This window comes from Hyaena hyaena, unplaced genomic scaffold, assembly GCF_003009895.1.
Source record: "Hyaena hyaena isolate Hyena2069 unplaced genomic scaffold, ASM300989v1 scaffold_357, whole genome shotgun sequence".
Taxonomy (NCBI): Eukaryota; Metazoa; Chordata; class Mammalia; order Carnivora; family Hyaenidae; genus Hyaena; species Hyaena hyaena.
Window position 1 is genome coordinate 651,640 of NW_024080990.1, and position 23,319 is coordinate 674,958.

The following is a 23,319-nucleotide window of genomic DNA, read 5'->3' on the forward strand; positions in this document are numbered from 1 at the left end:
GCCTCCCAGGCAGGGGCACCGAGTATCTTCCCAGATGCACATGTCTAAAGGTGGAACTCAGAGACTGAAACTGGAGGACAAGCAAGCGGTAGATGGAAACAAGTCTGCCTAGAATAGCCTGCAGGCTAAATAAGAATAAAGCAAGTGGACCATCAGATCAGCAGCTGCTTCAAGGCCGTTTTGGAAAGAGGCTGGGGATAAATAAATAATAAAAAAAATAACCAAATAGTTGCCATCTGCTACTGTTGCCGCTACTTAATTGACATTTAATCTACTCTCTGGCTTAGCTGCTCACATGTCCACCAATATCTTTGCCCCTGGCTAAACAGTACAAGCTCTATCCTTTGTCATGTTATTGCAGAGGGACTGTAAATAATACCATTAGGGAAACCTACCTACCTTTACTTAAACTGGACCCTATTCCTGTCCTTGTCTAAGAAACCTCATGAAATCCTACTCTTCCTTTGAAAAGACTTCTTTAGGCTGTCCCCTCTAAGTCTCCCAAGCAAAACACTGTGGCACCCTTTTGTGCACTCCCAATTACATACAGAGAAGTCATCCATTGGGAAATAGCATAATTAGTGGCATTACTTGTCTAGTTTCTCAGTGAGCTGCTTGAGAACAACTTACAGACTTAACTTCTCAATCTTCCATTTTGCTACCTGGAAAAGGAGGTTCATGTGAAGATAATGCATGTAAGATTATGTAATGCAGAGTGCTCATCCAGCATCTGACTCAAGTACCAATCAATAAGGAGGCTGATTTCTCATCACTATTCGTCATTAGCAGCATCATTACCAATATTCTTTATACATCTTTACACCCTCGCATAAGGCTTTACATGCTTAGTTAACTGCTATTTCTTAAGGAAAATCATATCACAAAGTGTAATTACCATGAGATTAACCGGATAGTAGTTTTCATACCAACAGTGGTTGGCAGATTCTAAGGTAGTTCCCCTGACACCCCGCCTCCTGATATCTATGCTTTTGTGGGATACCCTCCCACTCTGCGTTGAGTATGGATGGGACCTGTAACTTGTTTCTAAAAAACAGAATATGGCAAAGGCAGTAAGTTCTGTCATGCTGGAGACTCACTTTATTCCCTTCTTGGTTTGCATACTCTGATGAAGCAAGTGGCCATGCTGGGGAGGTCCACGTGGCAAGGAACTGAGGGTGGCCTCTGGCCAACAGCCAGCTTGGAACTGAGGCCCTGAGTACAACAGACTGCAAGGAACTGAATTCTGCCAACAACCATGTAAAGTTGGAAGCAGATCCTTTCCCAGCAGAACCTTCAAATGACACCTTGCTTGCAGCCAGGTGAGAGACCTGGAAGCAGAGGCACCCGGCTGAGCCATGCCCAGAACCCTAACCCAGAGAAACCACAAGATCATAAACATGTGTTGTTTTAAGCAGTTTAGTTTGTGGCAATTTGTTAAACACTAATAAATACTTAATATAACAACATTTTCCCAAATATATTCCAGAGAATCAAAGATGTGTCCTTAATCAAAAAGATCTGAGAGATGTGACATCAGATTTTAACTGTAGGAAGGTCAAGGGCTTTTAATCACTAGTTAATATACACCGCAAATTCACCAGGTGTGGAGAGGGAAAGACACATGCATGTAGCTCACCCTAATTTGACCAAGGAAAATTAATTAACTTTAAAAATGATTTTTCATTAATATATGGACCACAGATTTAGAAATGTCTTTTCGGATTTATAGTAGAAGTAAAAGAAAGAACAATCAAAAGCTGAATCTGAATGCCTCTGTTAAGAAGAGGGAAGGTTATGGAGCGCCTGGGTGGCTTAGTTTGTTAAGCGTCCGACTTTCGCTTAGGTCATGATCTCGCGGTTCATGGGTTCGAGGCCCACGTCGGGCTCTGTGCTGACTGCCAGCTCAGAGCCTGGAGCCTGTTTCAGAGTCTGTGTCTCCCTCTCTCTCTGACCCTCCCCTGCTCACGCTGTCTCTCTCCCTCTCTCCTAGAAATAAAAATATTAAAAAAAAAAAAAAAAAGAAGAGGGAAGGTTAAGTGTGTAAAGGGGACAACAGGCATCTAACTAACTGGGGGCAACTGACAGGCTCCTCCTAAAAATAATACACAGATGAAAAAGTTTCACTTCCATAGTCATTAAGTCTCTAAATATACCAAGCATGATGCTTTTATGAGCAAAACAAATTACCCACTTGTGTTTCTTAACAAAACAATTTATGGCTGTGAAGAAGACAAAACAACAGTTGCCATGCTTTCTTCCCCTTTCATTTCCCCATCAGATCAGTGATGCCCATCAGCTGTCATGAGCATTGACAGTGCCTGCCCTTGAGGCAGAGGTGCAGCTTGGAGAATGAAAGGTAAGTGGGAAAGTAAAGTCTAATATGAGCATCTTGTTTGGGGTCACCTGTCATGTGAAAAAGGGTTTTGAATTTTTTTTTAATATCTTCCTAATTTCCAGAGATTTCATCTATGGCAATGAAAGGACAAGTTGGCATGTACTAGAATGTTTTGCTACCTTCAGTGTCTGAACTTTCAATAAACAGACAGCGCCTTAGAGCTGGAGGGTAAAAGTACCGTTTTTTTGTGGGGTTTTTTTGGTATTCACTTAGTGATTCAAAGACAATTTCAAATCTGCACCCAAATTTTTCTATGTTTTGTTCAGAGATCAAAGTGTTCATGTATAGCTATTCCCATTGATAAAGTGCTGGAAAACATAAAACAAAACATACTTATCTATAATTTTCATTAAAATTTTTTAAATGTTTATTCATTTATTTTGAGAGAGAGAGACGACAGACAGAGAAAGAAAGAGGGCACATGTGGAACAGAGGCAGAAAGAGGGAGAGAGAGAATCCCAAGCAGGCTCTGCGCCATCAGCTTAGAGCCTGATTTAAGACTCGATCTCATCAACTGTGAGATCATGACCTGAGCCAAAATCCAGAGTCGGATGCTTAACTGACTGAGGCACCCAGGCATCCCTATAATTTTCACATTTAAAAGATCAATGGTCATAGTAAAAATCAGAACTACTTGAACATTCTTCATGTTGTTATTTAAAAGACATAAAAGAAGTCATAGGATGTTCCAAGATAATTTCAGGATGAATTGTTTTCAAGCCTACAGATTCAACAGAAATGCCAATGTTAAAATACTGGTCAATCTTATACCCACATTGAGCTAATATTACAAGCACAAATCAACATTCTCATATTAAAAAGGAAGTAATGAGATCTGTAGTGTCTACTTCACAGCGTAATAAGGGTAACATAAATCACTTCATGAACTATAAAGGGTTGCTATTATTATTATTAGAAATAATAATAATTTGAATCAATTTCATTTACTAAAAAGATTCTAATGTCAAGTGCTTCTGATAAAGTGTTTCAATGATTCAACTACTAGTGTCTCCAATGTTGAATTCAAAATTCAAACATGAAAATGCTTCCTACCACTGGAGTCTAGAATGACTTCTATACCTTGTACCAGGCAAAACATTCATCTTTTGCTTCAAAACTATAGCACAGATGCCCATATCCAGAGCAGATCAGACATGTCACTCACAAAGATGGTAAAATAGGCAATTCTTAAAATTTAAGAAGTGACTAAGTTTGCTCTCATAGCCAATGCTGACAAAATGTAGCGTACTAATGTTTTTACTGGAATGAAGGATACATGATACCAAGTGCTTGATTTATGAATTTGCTAAGGCATCTACCATAACCTTAACTCATTTGTTTTGGCAACCTATGCACAACTTTCCTTGGAGACTATAAGTCTGTCCCTTAATTTATGCATATTGCTAGCTGTATGCTTTTCCTCTTGAGATGTTACACACTGGTCAAATGAACTTTGACATCAAATCTAATTTTAAAAAAGAAAGAAAGAAAGAAATGGCCACAAGTCTCAGAACACAAGGTATAATGGCCCTACACTGTTTTCTTATAAACTCTGTTTTACAAAGCACTGAACCTCTGAAGAGTCTTAAAAATTGATACGCCATTTTTTATTTAGATTTCTGCATTACCTGACAATGTAAACGTAATTCCTGCAGCAAGATCAACTTCTGGGAGACTATGACAGTGACACTGCACATGAGTAGTGTTATTCTCATAGTGTTCAAGGATTGACTCATTTCTGTATTAAAGTGTGTAGTGGGATATAATTATATTTTTCATTGGGGCTGATTGTTCTTGTGGTTCACAAAATTTTCTTATCTTACAGGTCTTTCCTACTGACACATATGGCAGAAGTGCTCAGTTGTTGTTTATGAGGAGAAAATGTATCTTACCCGCAGATTCTTGGTTAATTAACAAAGTGCCTGTGTCATAAAAGAACTAACATGATATATAATCTTATTCTCAAAGAATGACACTAATGGTACAAATCTATTGTAAACATTTCCGTCACAAGAATTAGTCCCTCTTATTCAATTATCTTAGGCCCTTTACCAGGGAAGCTAAACTGAATGGCATTATGATGGATACATTTTAAAATCTGAACTACAGGGGCGCCTGGGTGGCTCAGTCGGTTAAGCGTCTGACTTCGGCTCAGGTCATGATTTCACGGTTCGTGGGTTCGAGCCCCACATCGGGTTCTGTGCAGGCAGCTCAGAGCCTGGAGCCTGTTTCAGACTTGGGGTCTCCCTCTCTCTCTCTCTGCCCCTACCCCACTCATGCTCTATCTCTGTTTCAAAAATAAATAAAAACTATTAAAAATAAATAAATTAAAAAAATAAAATCTGAACTACAAACCCCAGGAAGTTTTTAACACTGATTTGTAGAGAATTACTTTGAACATTCCACCTTGGCCATTAATTCAATATAGACAAACGACAATCCATAAAATATACAGAAGACAATGTTGTAAAAAACAGATCATTCTAAAAAGTTAGCTCTTGGGGCATCTCCACATAATACAGTAACTGATATTCAAAATGGTGATTGCAAGATGAGAAAGCTGAGAGCAGGGTTGCAGGAGCCCTGTGGCCATGACTCTCCACTGTATACTCAGCCATAAGCAGTGTCGGGTACATGAGATGCACTCAGGAAAAATCTGTTGAATGAATCGTTGAATAATATTCCATATTATATCCTATGTTATACATGTTAGGGAAAAGCTACATTTAAAAACAAAGAAATTTTGGGGCTCCTGGGCGGCTCAGTTGGTTAAGCATCTGACTTCGGCTCAGGTCATGATCTCATGGTTCGTGGGTTCAAGCCCCACGTTGGGCTCTGTGCTGACAGCTAGCTCAGAGCCTGGAGCCTGCTTCGGATTCTGTGTCTCTCTCCCTCTGACCCTCCCCTGCTCATACTGTCTCTACTTCTCTCTCAAATATAAATAAAACATTAAAAAAAATTTTTTAAGTAACATTTTGAACACATAAACCCTAAACTGCGAGGGTTAACAACAGACATGGTATCTATATGGACTGTCTTATAAGCCAGGCACTATCTTTCAGTGATGTGCAAGCATTAATTTATTCAAGTCTTCTAACAATTTTGTGAGGTACCCAGTATTACTATCATCATCCTTATTTTCAAACAGGTAAACTAAGGCACAGAGAATTTCAGTAATTAATCCAAGGACACATGATCTATAAACCGCAGAGGCAAGATCCAAACTCACACATGTGGCTCCAGATATGCAACCGAACCGAACCTGGGACATTTTATTTTATCTTACCTTTTCACTTGGGTATATTTTCTTCCTGTAAAAAAAAGTTTTATTTCATATCTAAATGTTTTTACACAGTACTTCGTCATGGCTCCACATGCCCTGGAGTTGTTCACTATTTATTCCCAACCTGTGGAAAAGGCAAGATTTGAACAGATGATTTCTCCCACTGGGAGCCTTCACGGGCATTTTTCAGCTACTGCACAGCGTGGCTGAGTCTTAAGGGGAACACTGTTAAAGCCAATTTGGCCTTCTGTCCACAGGGCTTCTCAATGCTTTAATTTCTCCCAGGAATATAATTAAAGAGAGTGGTTCCTTCTAATTTATAAATTACCAAGGCTCCCTTCCAACTTATATTTCCAGTGAAGTTTCTTGCAGGTCTACTGTAACAAACTTTTTTTAAAATTGCTTTTGGTAGTTTTCCCAAGATGTGCACGCTAGTTCTACTGTTACGACTGACAGACAGCCACCTTCCTGACAAGGATCTCACTGTTCAGCTGACATCGGTTCTTAGAATAGAAGATGCTCTTTTGACCAAGACACCTGGTGAGCACTTCTACCTTCTTATATGTTTGGGGAATAAGCATGTGTATATATTAAATAAGTTATCAAAAGTTGACTGGGTACCACACTAGGGCTCTAGAGACACGAACAATAACAATAGTACTAATTCAACACATCACTTACTAAGTAACAGGCACAGTGTTAATTTATTTTCCATTGCTGGGCCAAAGTGTATACATTTTTAAAAAAATGATTATTTGTTTATTTATTTTGATAGCTAGAGTGCACAAGCAGGGCAAGGCTCAATCCCACAAACTGTAAGGTCATGACCTGATTCAAAATAAAGACTCAGATGCTTAATTGACTGAGCTATCCAGGTGCCCCCAAATGTATACATTGATTTGGAAAAGATAATCTCTGGGTTTCTTTCAAAATCCAGAGAAAATCTGAAATTAAAAATTCTGGAAATGTGAACGTAATGAGTTATCTTACACAATTATAACAGATTTATGTCAACTTCCCTCTCATAGATTTGCTGCCTTTATCAAAAAACAAAAACAACAAAACTTTCTCAGTGATATGACTCTATAGACAACTGCATGAGGACTGTGAAAACATACATTCTGCTTCCAATTCTTTGAGCAAAAAGCTGCCACATCATATATTTATTTTATACTGTTCTTTTAATATCAATAGTAGTGATTCTTATTAAATGCTCCCAATTTATTTCAAGTAGGTTGACAGCTTACCAGTTAACTTTGCAGAAACCATCATAGCCTTATAATCTTGGAATCTCTGATTTTTCTTATGCTTCTCTTTATAATTTTCTTGTCCCATTCTCATGTGGGGAGCTCTCAGTTTAGCCAATTCACTGACCCACTGCTTTCTGGGCTGGTTCTAAGCACAATTTCCATAGCTAACATTAGCTGGTTGTTGTTTCACACAATAGATTTCTGAGCTGACAGTTCTAACTCCAAAACTGGAAAGAAAACCCAAACACTTCAATCTGTATTTTACATCAATATCATTCCAGATTAAAAATCAGAATGTCAAGTAACTTAACAGATATTTAACTGAGAGACACTTCATTTTTAAGATTTGAATTTTTGCAAAAAGTCGTATTTTTTAATATCTGTAAACCTGATTATACACATCAAGGTTATTTTTATAGTATGTGATAAAATAGACTGTTTTTTAGACATGTATCTAAAATTCCTAAGCAACACAGATCATTAGTTCTTAATTTTTCTTTTACTTTTTAATTTTCCAGTACTTTCTTTTAATTTTTAATTCATTTTTCAATGTTTATTTATTTTGAGAGAGAGAGGGAGCATGTACACAGCAGGGGAGAGGCAGAGAGAGAAGGAGAGAGAGAATTACGAGTAGGCTCCATGCTGTCAGCGCAGAGCCTGATATGGGGCTTGAACTCACAAACTGTGAGATCATGACCTGAGCTGAAATCAAGAGTTGGATGCTGAACCACCTGAGCCACTCAGATGCCCCATAGTACTTTCTTTTTATTAGAATGAAAAAAGTAAAGTCCTAGCTTCTTATGTTTACCTACTACAACAGAAGATATTATTCAAGGTGAGAAGAAAAATTTTAATATTAATATAAATATGCAATATTCCAAAAGCAAGCAAACCAACACATATGGCATTTTAGAAACCTTAGAAAACAAAAGAGGAAAAGCAAACTAATACTGAAGTGATAGTATTAAAGAGAGTAAATAAAACCTATCAAAATCACAAGATTTTATTAAGTGTGTCTAACTTTCAGAATTTACAATATATCTCAGATATTCCATAGTAGCCAGTGATTCTAGCTTCCAGTAAAAATTTTAGAATTTTTAGACTACAATGAATTACTATCATCAAAGATTCTGGGATAAATCAGGTCTATTGACGTTATATCAGTGGAATTTGGTGTTGGCTGCATTTTAAAATGTGGCCTCTTAGAAGGTAAAGAGCAGGAGACATAGGAAGATCCATAAATAAGGGACATTAATGAATTGTTAAACTCTAAGCAACCTTTTACATTTACCTATAGGTTAACAAAACCCATGTTCAAGTGTAATCATTGCTCTCCTGAATAGCTTGTGAGTGTTACATCATTCTAAGATTTGTTTCCCTAACATGGTTGCTAACATCACCTACATTCTTCCACTCTGGTCATCATCGCCATCACTCAGTGTTGCAGTCACCCCACATGCAGATTTTTTTCTAAAAACACACTGGTATACTTCAACTCAGATCCTGCATCACTTATCTGATTTACTGCCAACAATTCTGCCCTGATATTGTATAGTAAAAAAACGTAATAGTTTTGCATATTGAAATCCCTGTGCCCAGAAGATTTCCATGCATGGTAGAGAATGAGATGATCAGCCCAATTTGGAGCAGTCTGTTCTGCATTTTAAGATGTCTCATTACCTCACATGCATGATTTGGCTAAGAACAAACTAACACTCTTTTGAATTTCCTCATTTCCATGGAGTTGGAAGCTGCCATTCTTAGCAATCAACCCCCATCCATGCTGCTTCAATCTGCTTTATGGTGACTGAACAGAGAAGTGTCTCATAGACACTCATAGTGTATCGTAGAGTAGAATATGCATATGAATTACAATTTGTATATTTCCTTCTTGTTCCCATTTACAGCTTGTAAAAACCCCATATAGATGAGATTTTTAAAGGATTTTTAGGGCAGTCAAACTCTTCTGTATGATACTACAATGGCAAATACATCACAATAATTTGTCAAAACCCACAGAATGGATGATACCAAGAATGACCCTAGTATAAACTAGAGACTCTGGGTGATATTGACATGTCTGCATAGGTTCATCAAGGGTCACAAATGTACCAAGTGGGAGATGTTGATAATTATATGCATGTTTGGGGGGAAGGGAGTACATGTGAATTCTGTATACTTTTTGGTCAGTTTTACTGTGTATCTAAAACACTCTAAAAGGCACAGTCTATTTAAAAGGAAAAAAAAAAATCTCTCATATATGTAGCATGTTAGCATACCTGGGAAAATTTACATTGTAATAGGACAAAACAGAAAAACAATATAATTAAACGTAATCCTCACTGTCATCATTCCTCTTGAATGCCAGAAAACTTTTCCAAGGTATGAGTGGGATATTAAATAAGATTTAAATAATGGAGCTGAATGAGAATATTATGATCAGAGAGAAGGCAATTTTTAAGTATCAACATTCCTTTTACAAAAGGGTAACCACATCCTTAAAAGAATGACTTGGGGAAAATAACTGTCTAGTTCACATGTCAATCAAAATTATTTCTAACATGCAATCTTCATAATCTCTTTGCTAGATTTTAGATGTGCACATTCTAATTTGGAGTTGTAATGAAGTCTAGAAAAATTAGGGAAAGGTAGATCTTCCTTTGGTTCATACTGCAGCATCAACTGCTCTAAAAATACCTCCAGTTTTCAGATGCATATGAAAACAAGCATCTGAACTTTGCATTAAAACTACTCATGCATTAAACTGCTGAGAAAGCCTTTTAAAAGTGGAGTGACACTCCATTGGAAAATATAGTTAATTCTACTAATAGAAAATATATTCTGAAACAAAGATACAGTAAAATGGAAGCCTACAGGCCAACACAAATGGAGTAAGTTATATCTAACCTTGATTTTGTTACTATGGCTTCCATGGTGAATTTTATATGCTAATGATAAAAAAAAACAGTTAAAGGTCTATACTTTGGGGACTAACAGGCATTTATTCAGAGACTTTCTATTTATCAAACTGACAGACTCTACTCTGCATCTGAAAGCAGCTGATTTCCTTCTGTTTTCAACTATTCCCTATGTGAATTCTGAGAGGCACATTACTAACAAACCCTGCGCTGACCATAGTCTCTGCAGAGTTACATCTCTGGTGTGTTCTGCAAATTAATCTAAAATGTGATTTACAATAATTTCCTTTCTTAAATCGAGACAAGAAACAGCCTGGAGGGGGGAAACTACCAACACTAGGAAAGTAATATTTTAGACCTCTGGTGGGAGAGAGACCTGTCCAAATTTACTTGATTAAAATCACAGAGCTGTTTAACATGGTTCCTGGATGAAGAAAGTCAGTAAAAAAAAAAAAAAAAAAAAAAAAGAAAGAAAGAAAGAAAAGAAACAGAAAAAGAAAAAAAAAATAAGCAAAAGCTTATGTGCTTATATTAAAGATTTCTCACTGTCTTTTTTTTACAGGGGCAAATTTAGCCCAGCTGCCTTTCCATGTAGTTAGGCATGACCCTTTGTAACAGTGGGAGAAGAGCCGGGAAATATGATGACACCATCATCGCCCTGCAGGGATTGTAGGAAACTACAATTCTACAGACTCATCTATTTTGTTTTAATCTCATTTACATGGAAATATACCCTTAAGTTTCACACTATTATACTGCAAATAAACATTTCTCGGTGAGTTTATTTATGCATTTACTTGTCATACTTCAATAATTTTCTTTTAACGTGATCTCAATACATGTTATAAAAGTGTGGTTCTCATCTATCGGAATTTCCAGAAGATAGAATAAAGGAAGGGATGGCATAGCACTGATTCCAGAATCAATGGGTTGATTTTTAATCACGAGCAAATATCTGGTTATTAGAAAATAAATTAATAATTTCAGACATGTACAACATTAAAAAAAAAAAAACAGCAGAGGAAAGGATTTTGGAAAGTATCTGCTCAATGCTCTTGTTTTTCAGTTGAGGAGCCTAAGGATCAGAAGGAGCAAATGACTTCTTGAAAGTCACAGGCTAGTTAAAGACAGAAGTGGCTCTCCTAATTCAATGTTCAGTACATTTTGCCCTCAACAACAGATGATTATTTAAGGCCTACAGAGTATGAACTTCAAATCTTATGCATCTTTTTGTGTATGTTTTACACTCAGTGACTTTTATTTCTGCAACCCAAGGTTATAAACTAAGTAAATGCAAGCAGGTATGTAGGGTCTATGTGTAAGAGCATCAAAGCAATCCTGAGGCTCCAATACTATCAAAATTCATTTAACTTTTGACTGTGCATAGCCAAGAAAGCACTGATGAAGAGAAAATTAGTATGTAAACTGCTGGTTTACCAAAGCAAATCAAGCAGAAATTAGTAAATTCAGGTGGGTCTTAGTCTTTACACCAATACTCAATTTAGTCACGCATATTCTAATTCATTCAACCAATATTTACTGAGTGCCTACTATGTGCTAAGTGTGGTTCTAGACATAGCACAGACAAGAGTGAGGAAGACAGGCTGAGTCCATGACTTCACTAAACTAAACTAAACTTAACTAAACTAAACAGATACACAGGTAAATAAAGTATCAGTGCATTATAAATGCTATTGAAGAAGATAAACTGGATGATAGTAAGGGGAAAGGTTCTATTTTTGGAAAGGTAGCCTGTTTATAAACAGGTGATGTATGATCTACGATATGTTTGATTAGAAAGAGGTAGCCACATGACAAGAAGGAAGAAGAGTATTTCAGGCAAAGGGAAAAACAGAATCAAAGAGGCTCTGTTGTTTGAATGAGTTTGGGGTTTGGTTGTACCACTGTAAGCGCAGAACACAAGGTCATGAAGACACAGGCTGGATAAGGAATTTGAAATATTTTTTTTTCACATAGGTAATGGAAAGATAAACTTTTTTTTTTGAAATTTACATATCTATGCAATTTTATTATTTTATTTTTACAGGCAGGACAAACTTCTGCATTAGGAAAATCCACTTAAATCTGAATGGGTCTACAAATACGTAATTGTCTGGTTTACTTTGTCCAGCAAATAAAATCTCTTCCATACTATCGTTGACCCCACCTGTTACTATGAATTAGTCAAATGACAAAATGTCTTTAAACCACGTAATGTGTTTTCTTTCTAATATTAGTGCAATCTATATCTATTATCGCATAGGTGTCATATTTTTTGCATCAAGAAAATATATATAATGATTTGCTAGAATTACTGATCTATGTACATACACCGATCAATAATTTTCTAGAAAATTAGGCAGCTCTTTAAGGTAAAGTGTCTACATTTGCATAAATACAAAGACCTTGGGCTACCGGAGATTGAAGGCTATGAATTGAGCATCTGAATTCCAGTTTTGCAACCAGCTACCTCTCTTCTCAGGTCTCTCTCAAAAGTATAGGTTGCTCTACCATAGTAGGTTGAAAAGAATAAAACAAGAATTTCTAAGTGTTTAGTACACAGAATTCAATAACTTTCAGTCTCCCCTCACCATGCCAAGTATTTCTTCTAATAAAAATGGTATTTACAAAACAGGACCTAAATTCAGATTACATTTGTCTCTTCATTTTCACATAGGGGGAAAAAAGGACAAAGGAACTGCTTCTAAAGCTCTTTATACATCAAAGTCTGAATTAAGGCCTAGTGTTTCTAATTGTTCTGCTGCCTGGAAGCATCCCATTTCGACTGTCTAGCTTCTCCACAGTTTCTACCGTGCTTCCTTCATCTCAGACATAAACACGTGCCCAAGTGCAGTAAATCAGAGTTAATTGCATGTCTTAAGTTAAAAGACAAAAATAATGCACAATTAATTGGGGGGAAATTGTCAGTTAGTGGTGGAGTCTTGCTGATTACACTTTGCACACAGGACACACGCCAGGTGTGTGTTCCTGGCAAGGAGACTGAATCTGCACCGCTGAGGTGAGGTGCTGCACGGCACAGCCTTTCCGCAGAGCAGTCTGGTGCATAGATTCATATGCTTTAGAATTCAACATGGCAGCTGTGGCACACGTGGCTTCCTCTACGAGCACATTCGCTACAGGACGCTCTCAATGGTGAATTGCAGTGAGCACTAAAGTGTTCAATGATAAGGGACTAAATGAAGAAAGGGACTAGGTTTTGGCCACTAAAGGAAAAATCTAAGCTGTTAGAAATGAGCTTTTTTCATTTAATGCCATGAGAAAATGTTCATGACATATTTCTTATGTGAAAATTGTTTACAAAACAATACATTTTGAAAAAGAAAAGGGGGCGCCTCGGTGGCTTAGTCGGTTAAGCGTCCGACTTTCGCTTAGGTCATGATCTCGTGGTTCGTGGGTTCGAGCCCCGCATCGGGCTCTGTGCTGACTGCCAGCTCAGAGCCTGGAGCCTGTTTCAGAGTCTGTGACTCCCTCTCTCTATGACCCTCCCCTGCTCACGCTGTCTCTCTCTCTCTCCTAGAAATAAATAAAACATTAAAAAAAAAAAAAAAGAAAAAGAAAAGAGTGGAGGATGAGGGGAAAGGTACTAAGAAAAGAGAAAATGAAAATATTAATGCTTGCTCTGAGCATCCCTAACTTTCTCAATTTTCTATTAACAATAATCGCGCCTCAGATAAACCTCATTGGCTACAATACTGCCACTGCGCAAAGCTTAACTCTCCTAATTTTCTAAGTCACTTTCGAAGTTGTTCAAAATTGCATTTCAATTTATTTTTCAATCAGATACTATAAAATGTCAGTCTTAAAGATCCATAAGAATCTTTTAAGATGAACTTATCTGACAATTGTAATAAAAACATTGTCATAAAATTGAAAAATAATCCCCAGTAAGCACTTACATATAATTCCATTATACCCTTAGTTATACAGACAAAATCAATTTTGTAAAATATGTTTTATAAATATACAAGAAAATCATGTTTAATAGAATTAAATATTCAATGTAATTACATACTCTAACATATACCTTACAGTTTATTAACACACCAGAAGAAAATCAATACAAATCCTTATCAATTCACTGACATTGACAAACTATAAAATATGTTCACAGCAAATCCAATACCCTAAATTTGAGGAACTACAAATCTCTCCTCCACTCATCAACTCTCCCATTATTTTCTACTCTGTAATAGAAAGCCTTTACATCTGGTCACCTAGTATTATTGTAATGCGAAAATCTAGCAATAACCACACACACACACACACAGATGGAGTTTCATCATTTCTACCAACTAGATGAGAATAAACGTCAGTTTTGCAAAATATCACTTGTTAAATACTAACTTTTGTTCTATTTCAATTTTCGAAAGAAAGGATATATAAAATCCAACAGAGTAGATTCATTCCAAAGCTAATGAACAGTCTACTAATCTTGAAATAAAAAATAAACATCTCTTGCTCTTTTATTTATCAAAAGGTGGGGTGAAAAAAGATAATCATTTTTCAGCAAAAGCCTATATTTCAACCTCAGGCATGTTTATGTCCCAAGGGTAATATTTCCATTCCACTCTTAATGGAACAAATTTCTAATCAGAATATGTATTCAAAAATAATTGAGGCAATGCACTGTCAGTATATCATGCTGCCATCAGTATCCCCTGGTGCTGGGAATCAACTCAGCACCCTCTGTGCTGTGACAGAGCCAGGGCAATGCAGGAATGTCACCCTTGATAAAGGGAGGGTAGGCATGGATGACACAAAGGTTCTGCTCCCCTCTGTGTGCTCAACACAGAATTTGGGGAGAGCTTCTAAGCTGCAAGAGGCCAACCTTAAAACTTTAAAGAAGGGATGACTTATAATGACTTAAAACCACAGCTTTTAAATGAGAACTGTGTCTGCTTTTGTAAAGTTATTGATAATTTTTCAAATGGTCATTTCTGGAAAGCTTAACACTGTCTCTAAATTTTTAAGTATTAAAACTGCAGGGCAACATGTACTATTGAATATATTTTGGGATGCCCCCACAAAGTCCAGAGGCTTAAATTCAAGTCTGACAATATATTGATAACTGTTGAAGCTGGATGATGGGTAATGAGGGGTCCCTATACTATCTTTCTACTTTTGAATGTATTTGACATTTTCATAAAAAAAGTGAAAAAATTAGATTTCTTTCAATACACTTTATGCTCAAAATTTTACTACCTCACCTTTAGAAATATATGAGATCTGATTTATGCTTATGATTATTCAAGACTCTCAAAAGCAGTGTGAATTTTTAAAAATCCACTAAGCATGATGTTGATCATTAAAAAAAATTCCTTCATTCCTGATAAAATTTTACCATGATCTATAATGATAGAAGAAGCACACCTAAACAAATGCAGTGCCACCATCTGCCTGGCATTCTCACAGTGTGACAAAATAGACTGGTAATTAACTGCTTTCCTACCGAAATCTGCCAGCTTTAACTCCCCCGTGTCACTGATCAGAAGGTTCTGTGGTTTCAGGTCTCTGTGCAAAATATAACGCTGGTGGATGTAAGACAGCCCTCGCAGCAACTGAAATAAAAACAACTGAAAAAACAGGGAGACAAAAGTTAAAATCTGAACACAGATAAATGCCAGTTTCTACATACAGTCTTCCAAGCACTTGTATTTAGTAAAAATGGGTACCAATCGCTAAATTTCCTACCTAAATTATTTAAAGAGAACATGCATAAAGGTATGGGAATCTAATTTGTTAACATGCAAATCTGAAATTTTCTGCCAACTTACTATGTTAACCCAGAGTGATACCCTCCTCAGCTAAAAATCTAGAATACAATCAGTACTCTGTGAATTAAGCAAAATGTAAAGAATCAATTCTTTATCTGATTTCCTTAGGCTTGTATTGATGCTTGAGGCAGAGAAAAAGATCTATTCATAACATTATCAAAAAATGTTGAATTTTTTACCTAGTTTATGTAAACTGGCACATATTTAATTCTACAGAAATGACATAAACATGTTATCCAATGATTCACCCATTGACATGCTTAAAGGAATGGAAAGATAAGGTAATTTCAAATAATTAAAACAAAACAGTCACATGGCCCAATTAATACTACATTGTAATTATACTGCTTTTGCACATATGGCCATAGAGATTAGGCTGTTGCCTAAAGACAGTCATGAACCTTCACTAATTACAAAGCAGACCCATCCTAAGGAAACAGAAAACAGAGAAACCAAGAATTCAAGAGCAATACTTTTTTAGGAAGTAATTTTAAGAACTGACTGATGGCCTTCTCTGTTTGGTTTCATATCGGATCACATCAAATGTTTCTATTTTGATAATAACAAAATGTGATTTGCAAGGGTTTCTAAAAAACTGTTAATGAAAAAGGAAATATTTTTAAATAATTCACTTAACAAACATCTCTCTAGACTCCTCCTCTCAGTCCTTCCTATGTAGCAGATGGAAAGACTTAACACCATCACCAGCAGTTTCCAGCTTCACTTTTCACTCCTAATAACCCCTGCATCCTAAAGTCTAATGTTTTCAATTTCGGGGAAAAAAAAAATCCATACTCTTTCAATTTAGAAGGGAGAAAAGTGAGCAAATAAAGTTACATTGTCTTTTCAAAAGTTTTAAACAAAAAGGCAAAAGCAGACCACATAACAAATGAATTTGATTTCAAAATTAAACTGATTTTGACAAGGAAGTTTGGCCTTCTGCAAGTTGCTAACTGGCCTTTGGGACCTACTAGTGACTTAGCAGAATGTGATCATCTGTTTAACTGTGGCAATGAGTTTCAGTTTAACAGAGAGCAAGAGTCAGGTGCCATTCTGTGTATGTATCATAGAATACAATTTCATTTAATCACTGTAACAATTTTAGTGAAAGAGGTACTACTATTATCTCCATATTAGTGATGAGGAAACTAAGCACAGTTTCTCAAAACTGTACGGCAATTAAGCATCAGAGCCAGGACTCAAACCCAGGCAGTTTGATTCCGAAGTCCACGATCTTAACCACTTCATTCTAGGAATATTTGCCAGAAATCAACACAAGTAGGCAAAATGTTGTCATAGAAGATGCTTCCTCCACTGACAGGATGAGGTCTGGGTGTGTAATAGCACAGCCTTCAAGGCTGCTAAGCCCTGGCTGCAGCTGGGTGCCAAGGAGTCATCACACCATGCTCCTTGACTTCAAGCAGTCTTGCTGACCTCCACACTCCGAGTATGCTGTTCTTCAAACCTTTACTTTTATTCCTGCCTCTCTTCTGACCAAAAAAAAAAAAAAAAAAAAAAAAAAAGCCCCCTTACCCCTTTGTCTGTTATTCTCCATGTACTTCTTAAGTCTCATCTCAAGAACTTGGAGTCTGCTGTGACCACCTCTCCAGACCTTCACTCCCTCTACAGATGCCTGTGAGGTACTCCCCTTCTGAGCTCCATGGGCAGCCTTTGCCTGTGTCTACCACATATGGTATTATTCCATCCCCCACAGACTGTGTGCCTTAACCATTTTCCTAACCTGGGGACACAGCTGACACTCTTAAACCAGTAATGTGAATACGGAACTGAATATAGAGAGATTTGGATGAAGCAGATACAAAAATAACAGATAGATAACCATGCAGTGGGGTTTTCTAGATGCTAAGTGCAGAAGTGGGTAAATGAGGCAGTCCCAAAGGGCTCTTCTTTTAATACCTTTACTAATTAGTGAAAATATATAATTCTCATGCTAATATGGAAACTGTTCAAATGGAATATCACATTAAAGGAGATTAAGAAAATTGGTGTCAGGAAAGGATGCAACTACACACTCCAATTACAATTGTATACATGATAAACTAAGCCCAGACATGACATACGGCCTCAAACATTGTTATAGCCCCAAACAAATTTTAGCTCTTTGAGCAATGCACAGGGTTAAGTCAGAACAAATCTCCATAGAATAAATTCATTCAGGGTTTACTAAGGGCCAACCCTGGCCAGGCCAGGTGCTGTCACACGAGAGGGATGCAAAGATGAAGAAGACATTAGATGCAGTCCCTGGACTCCAGGAGCTCACACAGCCCCCTGAGTATGAGAGACACACAAACAGATGGCTACCACTGAAAGTTAAGTCTGCACTGCAACAGCAATACAAACTGAGTGTACCGAAGGCACAGAGGAGGCAGGGTCTAGCTAAAATTTAAAAAATAACAGAAAAGTAGATTGATCCTGCCATAGTATGAAGAACAGGCTGTGGAAGGGATGAATTACAGGAAACTTGTCATTCTGAAAAGAGAATTCATCACACATAAAATTTTAATGGGAAATCAAATAGAACAGTCATTAGATACACAAGTTTAAATGACCAAGCAAGCAGGTCACAAGATAAATTAAGAAGAAAAATGCAAATAAGTGAAATGACAATATATAAAACTGTAAACCTACCAACTCACCATCATGAAAGTAATGGTGGCAATGGGGATGACAGCAGACTCACTAAAAACATTAGGAAAAAAAGGATTAAAAGTCCATATTTTAATGGGCTTAAGAGAATAGGCAGCACCAGCCAGGGGAAGTAGTGACATGCTACATCATTCCAAACAGAATGATATGCCCTTTGGAAATGTCTTGAGAATTTATGTGTTAGGGATGCTCTTCCATCAGATAAGCAGGCAAATACCTAACTTTCCCACGTAAATTTTTGAGAAAGCCACTTTACTTGATTGTATAAATCACCACACAATAAGCTATACTTGATCATTTGAAAGCCAGAGGACACTGTGAGAAGAAGGACCACCAAAGAGGGGCCACATGGCAGAGAAAAGAGTAAAAATCATTATGGGTATTTGGTAATAAAACTTGGTAAATGTGGACAGAGTCTCAGGTACCAAAAAGAAGGGGCCTAATACTAACTGAGGGCTTATTCTAGTTTAAAATCTGTTCCAAGCGCTCTTGTATATACTATTTAATCCTTTTCATCAAAAATCCTGTATTTTTTCTTTTCTTTTAAATAAGACGACTGTAGCTCTAAATGCACCAGAAGCTTACTCAAAATCATCCAACCGCCACACAATGCCTGTGAACTTTCCATTAACACCTCATCATCTTAAATGAGGTTGATGCTTGGTAAATACATGGATGAATACAGACATATACCCAATATAATGAAAGTGCTTTAATAAGTGAAACCAAGTTTGGAAGTCTCAATTAGCATATTATGTAATGAGTGCATGATTCCTGAATTTGTTTCTGCTATTTAAAATCTTTTCAGTAATTAATAACATAGCTTTAGGTACTGAAGTTGTTAAGTATTACCAACAGATGTGAAACTCTCTTCCCATCTTTCTACTGTAGTAGCCATAAGGTTTCCTAAGAATATGCTGTCACCTCAGGATATTCTATTCAACTTTATAAAAGAAGGTTCCTCCAAACTCTTCAATATGATCACTGAGGATTTATACTCTAGTTTGAATATGTTCACTTTCTGCAGTACAAACCCCACTGGGAAAATGCCATAAATAGCAATGATCTGATGAACAGGGACACTTCTGCCAGCAGCAGATCTATCTATAGCCCAGTTTTCCTGTCATCCCCAGCGGGAAACAGCTCATATTCTCAATGCCATGGTATACACTTCTTAGGAATAGCCTTTAATACTTCATCCATCCCCTTATGAAGCTCTTTAGGGTTTTAGTGGATGAGACAAACAAAAAAGAAGATAAGGCCTTTTATCAAAACTTTTTAAGTCAGGAAAAAGTACTCATTATTGGATTCAATATGTTTTATTACTCAGAAGAATTACGGGTGCTGGCGGTGAGCAAGTTTATAAGCCCCCCACCCCCCACACCTTTCAAATTATAAAGATGTGTGATCAGATGTTCTTTATCTCAGTGGTTAGAGTCATTCGGTTTTATGAATGGTATGAAATGCATGTATTATTTAATATATGTGGTTCCACTTAATATGAGACTAAGCACACTAAACATCTTACAGATTGTCATGGGTCAACTTTCTTTAAGGAATGTCTAGAATCTCTCAGGGCTTCCAGAGGGCTTATTTGAACTATTAATAATGGACCCTATGCCTTATGGTACACAACCAATTCTTCCAAAGACACTTAGTTCATGTACTCTTTTTTGCTTTCTGGGAACCGAGCTTAACATCTCTGTATCTTAAATTTCTCATCTAGAAAATGACTTAACTGTTATTCACATTGCAATATTGTATCATTTCATAATTTTTTTTATTTTTATTTTTTTACAAATAGTTTATTGTCAAATTAGTTTCTACATAACACTCAGTGCTCATCCCCAAAGTGCCCTCCTCCATGCCCATCCCCCCCTCCCCCCCACATCCATCAGTCCTCAGTTTTTGTCAGCATTCAAGAGTCTCTCATGGTTTGCCTCTCTCCCTTTCCCCCACCATTTCCGCCCTTCTTCTCCCCCTTGTTCCTCCGTCAAGTTCCTCCTAATCCTCCTATACGTGCAAACATATGATATTTGTCCTTCTCTGCCTGACTTATTTCGCTCAGCATAACACCCTCAAGGTCCATCCATGTTGCTACACATGGCCAGATTTCATTGTTTCTCATTGCCATGTAGTATTCCATGGTATAGATAAACCACATCTTCTTGATCCATTCATCTGTTGATGGACACTTAGGCTCTTTCCATGTTTTAGCTATTGTGGAGAGTGCTGCTATGAACTGTATCATTTCATAATTTTATGAAAACAGAAATGAAAGGGACTCTGCAAATAAAAGAGCTATAATAAATACCACTTATTAAGTGCTTACAATGACAGACATTGTGCTAAGTGTTTTACACTCATTTAGATAATTTAATCCTCCCAACACTTCTGCCTCATAGATGTTATTATCCCCATTTCACAGATACAGAAACAAAGGCTCAGAGAAATTAAATGAATTGGCCAAAGGGACATCTAGCAAGTAAGAGGTAATGCTAATATTTGAACCCATTTTTGACTTACTTTGATACTCACAATTAACAGTACTGCTTGTGTATTGTTTTTGTTTTAAGTATGTGTACTATTTGATTAAAGTAGCTATATATTGTGTGAATCTAAGCCTAGAAAAATATGACAATGGCAAATAGACCTAAGTTGTATATGGGTAATAAATACTTCAAATAATATGCTACATGTTTAACACTGTATTGTTTAAACAACCATAGGCTATGCAGACATCAAACTTTCTAGAGATAAAAAATAATTAGAAACTTTGAGACCCCGAAATACCTAATAAATGTCAAAATATTTTGTAATATACATCAGATAATGGTTTCATTACAATAGTAGGTCTTCTTTGATTTTTAAAGGCCACAGTATGATTCATCATGATTCATTCCACTTAGGTGAGTTTCAAGTGTGCAAATACCAAATCCTAATTTTGAATAAAATGTACAGAATTTGTGCCAGTTTCTATTTTATAAAACATCATTGCAGTTTGATGTGTTAAATTTTTAAAAAGAATACTTAGAATGTTACACAGAGATGTAAGGGAGACAGAAATAAAACCCTGGACATTCAGTATTATGGTAGAATTTCCGCGTCACTTTGTACACACTTGACAGTGTGAAATGTGTTACTGTACAGTGTAAAACACAAATATTCATGTCCAGGTATCAGATTGTAGACATATACTTTTTTGCGATGTACTATAAATAGGTGCAGCTCTCAGAATATCTGAGTAGCAGGGGGAACTAGTCTTGCCACTTTTTATCCTTTGTGAGATCTTTCATTCAATGTTGTTATCATTTCTTCCACTCCTTCAAGGTACTGAGATATGTAACATTTTATCATTTCCAGAAAATGTAACAACTATTTAAGTTACATTGTCTAAGAGATTTAAACACTAATATCTTATTCCTAAAGAGGATACATTTCTGGAGAGGAAGAACTCCAAAAATGAGAATTGCAAGTACCTGGGCAGGCGCTTGGGGGAAAGATCTTGCACACTTTCTGAGAACATTGAACACACCAGGTAAATTGTCCTCCCACACTGCCCTTTCTTCCAGCCTCTACCAGGGCAATGGTAGATATCAAGCAAGGTGTTGTTCAAGACACAGAGACACCTGCCTTAAGAGGGCAGACTGCAGCCATGGGAACCAGAGCTGGGATACTCACAAGGAGTCAAATAGGGATTGAAAGACAGATCTTTGTTTTGCTAAGTTCCTTGAAAGAAATTATAAGAGTAAGTAGTTTTCCATATTATTGGGGTTTATGTATATGATGAAGCAAGTTGGTAGGGCTGAGGATGAGAATTTTCCCTTTAAAAAGTTGGTCAACACCCTAAAATTAGTATTAGAAATATTCCCTAGCTAAGTAGAAACAGGATGGTCAAACTTAAGCTATTGGCTTTAAATAGTTACCCAACATAATTTTCCAAGAGAAAAATTGAAACAGTTGTCTCAAGAGATTAGAATAATATAATCTTCTTAAGCCTATTGTTATGAGGTTTCTGTTTGTCGATATAGTTCAGAGTTACAAAACTGACCTGATATGTACTTTTTAGAACTAAAAGAAATTGCATAAAATACAAGTTTTTCTCAACTTCATTTGTGAATGCATGCTTGCTACTCTCCTCTAACTAACAGGTATTCTTTTTTTAAACACAATGAAAGGTAATAAATGAAGTTTAAAATAGTTTTAATGCCTAAAGTAACATCTGAGATATTAACTTAACAAGAATTGTCTTAATAGCAATTGATACCGTTTTTATTTTTATATTTTTAAATTTTTTAAATGTTTATTTTATTTTTGAGACAGAGGCAGAGCTTGAGCAGGGGAAGGGCAGAGAGAGAGGGAATCACAGAATCTGAAGCAGACTCCAGGCTCCAAGCTGACAGCACAGAGCCTGACACGGGGCTCGAACCCATGGACCGCGAGATCATGACCTGAGCCGAAGTCAGCCGCCCAACTGACTGAGCCACCCATGAGCCCCAATATCTTTTTTAAAAAGATAGAGGGATGGCCCAGAAATAAACTTATGCTTATATGGCCAATTAACCTATGACAGGAGAGGCAAGAGTATACAATGAAAAAAAGACAGTGTCTCAAATAAATGATCCTAGAAAAACTGGACAACTACATGGAAAAGAATGAAGCTGGACTACTTCCTTATACCATAAACAAAAATAAACTCAAAATGGATTAAAGACCTAAATGTGAGACCTGAAACCATGAAGCTCCTCGAAGAGAACACAAGCAGTAATTTCTTTGACATTATTCTATAGAAATATTTTTTCTAGACATGTCTCCTCAGGCAAGGGAAACAAAAAAAATAAATAAATAAACTATTTGGATTCCAACAAAATAAAAAGCTTCCACACAGTAAAGGAAACTATAATGAAACAAAAAGGCAACCTACTGACATGAAAGGTGATATTTGAAAATGATATATGTGATAAGGGCTTTATATCCAAATATATAAAGAACTCATATAAAATCCAGAAAA

The 23,319-nt window shown here is 36.6% G+C and overlaps 1 protein-coding gene and 1 pseudogene across 2 annotated transcripts in view; both read right to left on the reverse strand.

Annotated features, from left to right (window-relative positions):
• Nucleotides 1-23,319, reverse strand: part of CDK14 (cyclin dependent kinase 14) — a 562,594-nt gene that overhangs the window by 257,961 nt on the left and 281,314 nt on the right. For both annotated transcript variants that reach the window (XM_039250036.1, XM_039250037.1), the window contains exon 8: nt 15,317-15,440. In XM_039250036.1, the coding sequence (XP_039105967.1) occupies nt 15,317-15,440 (124 nt within the window). The remainder of the gene's footprint in view (nt 1-15,316; nt 15,441-23,319) is intronic.
• On the reverse strand, nt 13,449-13,577 carry LOC120243797 (annotated as a pseudogene).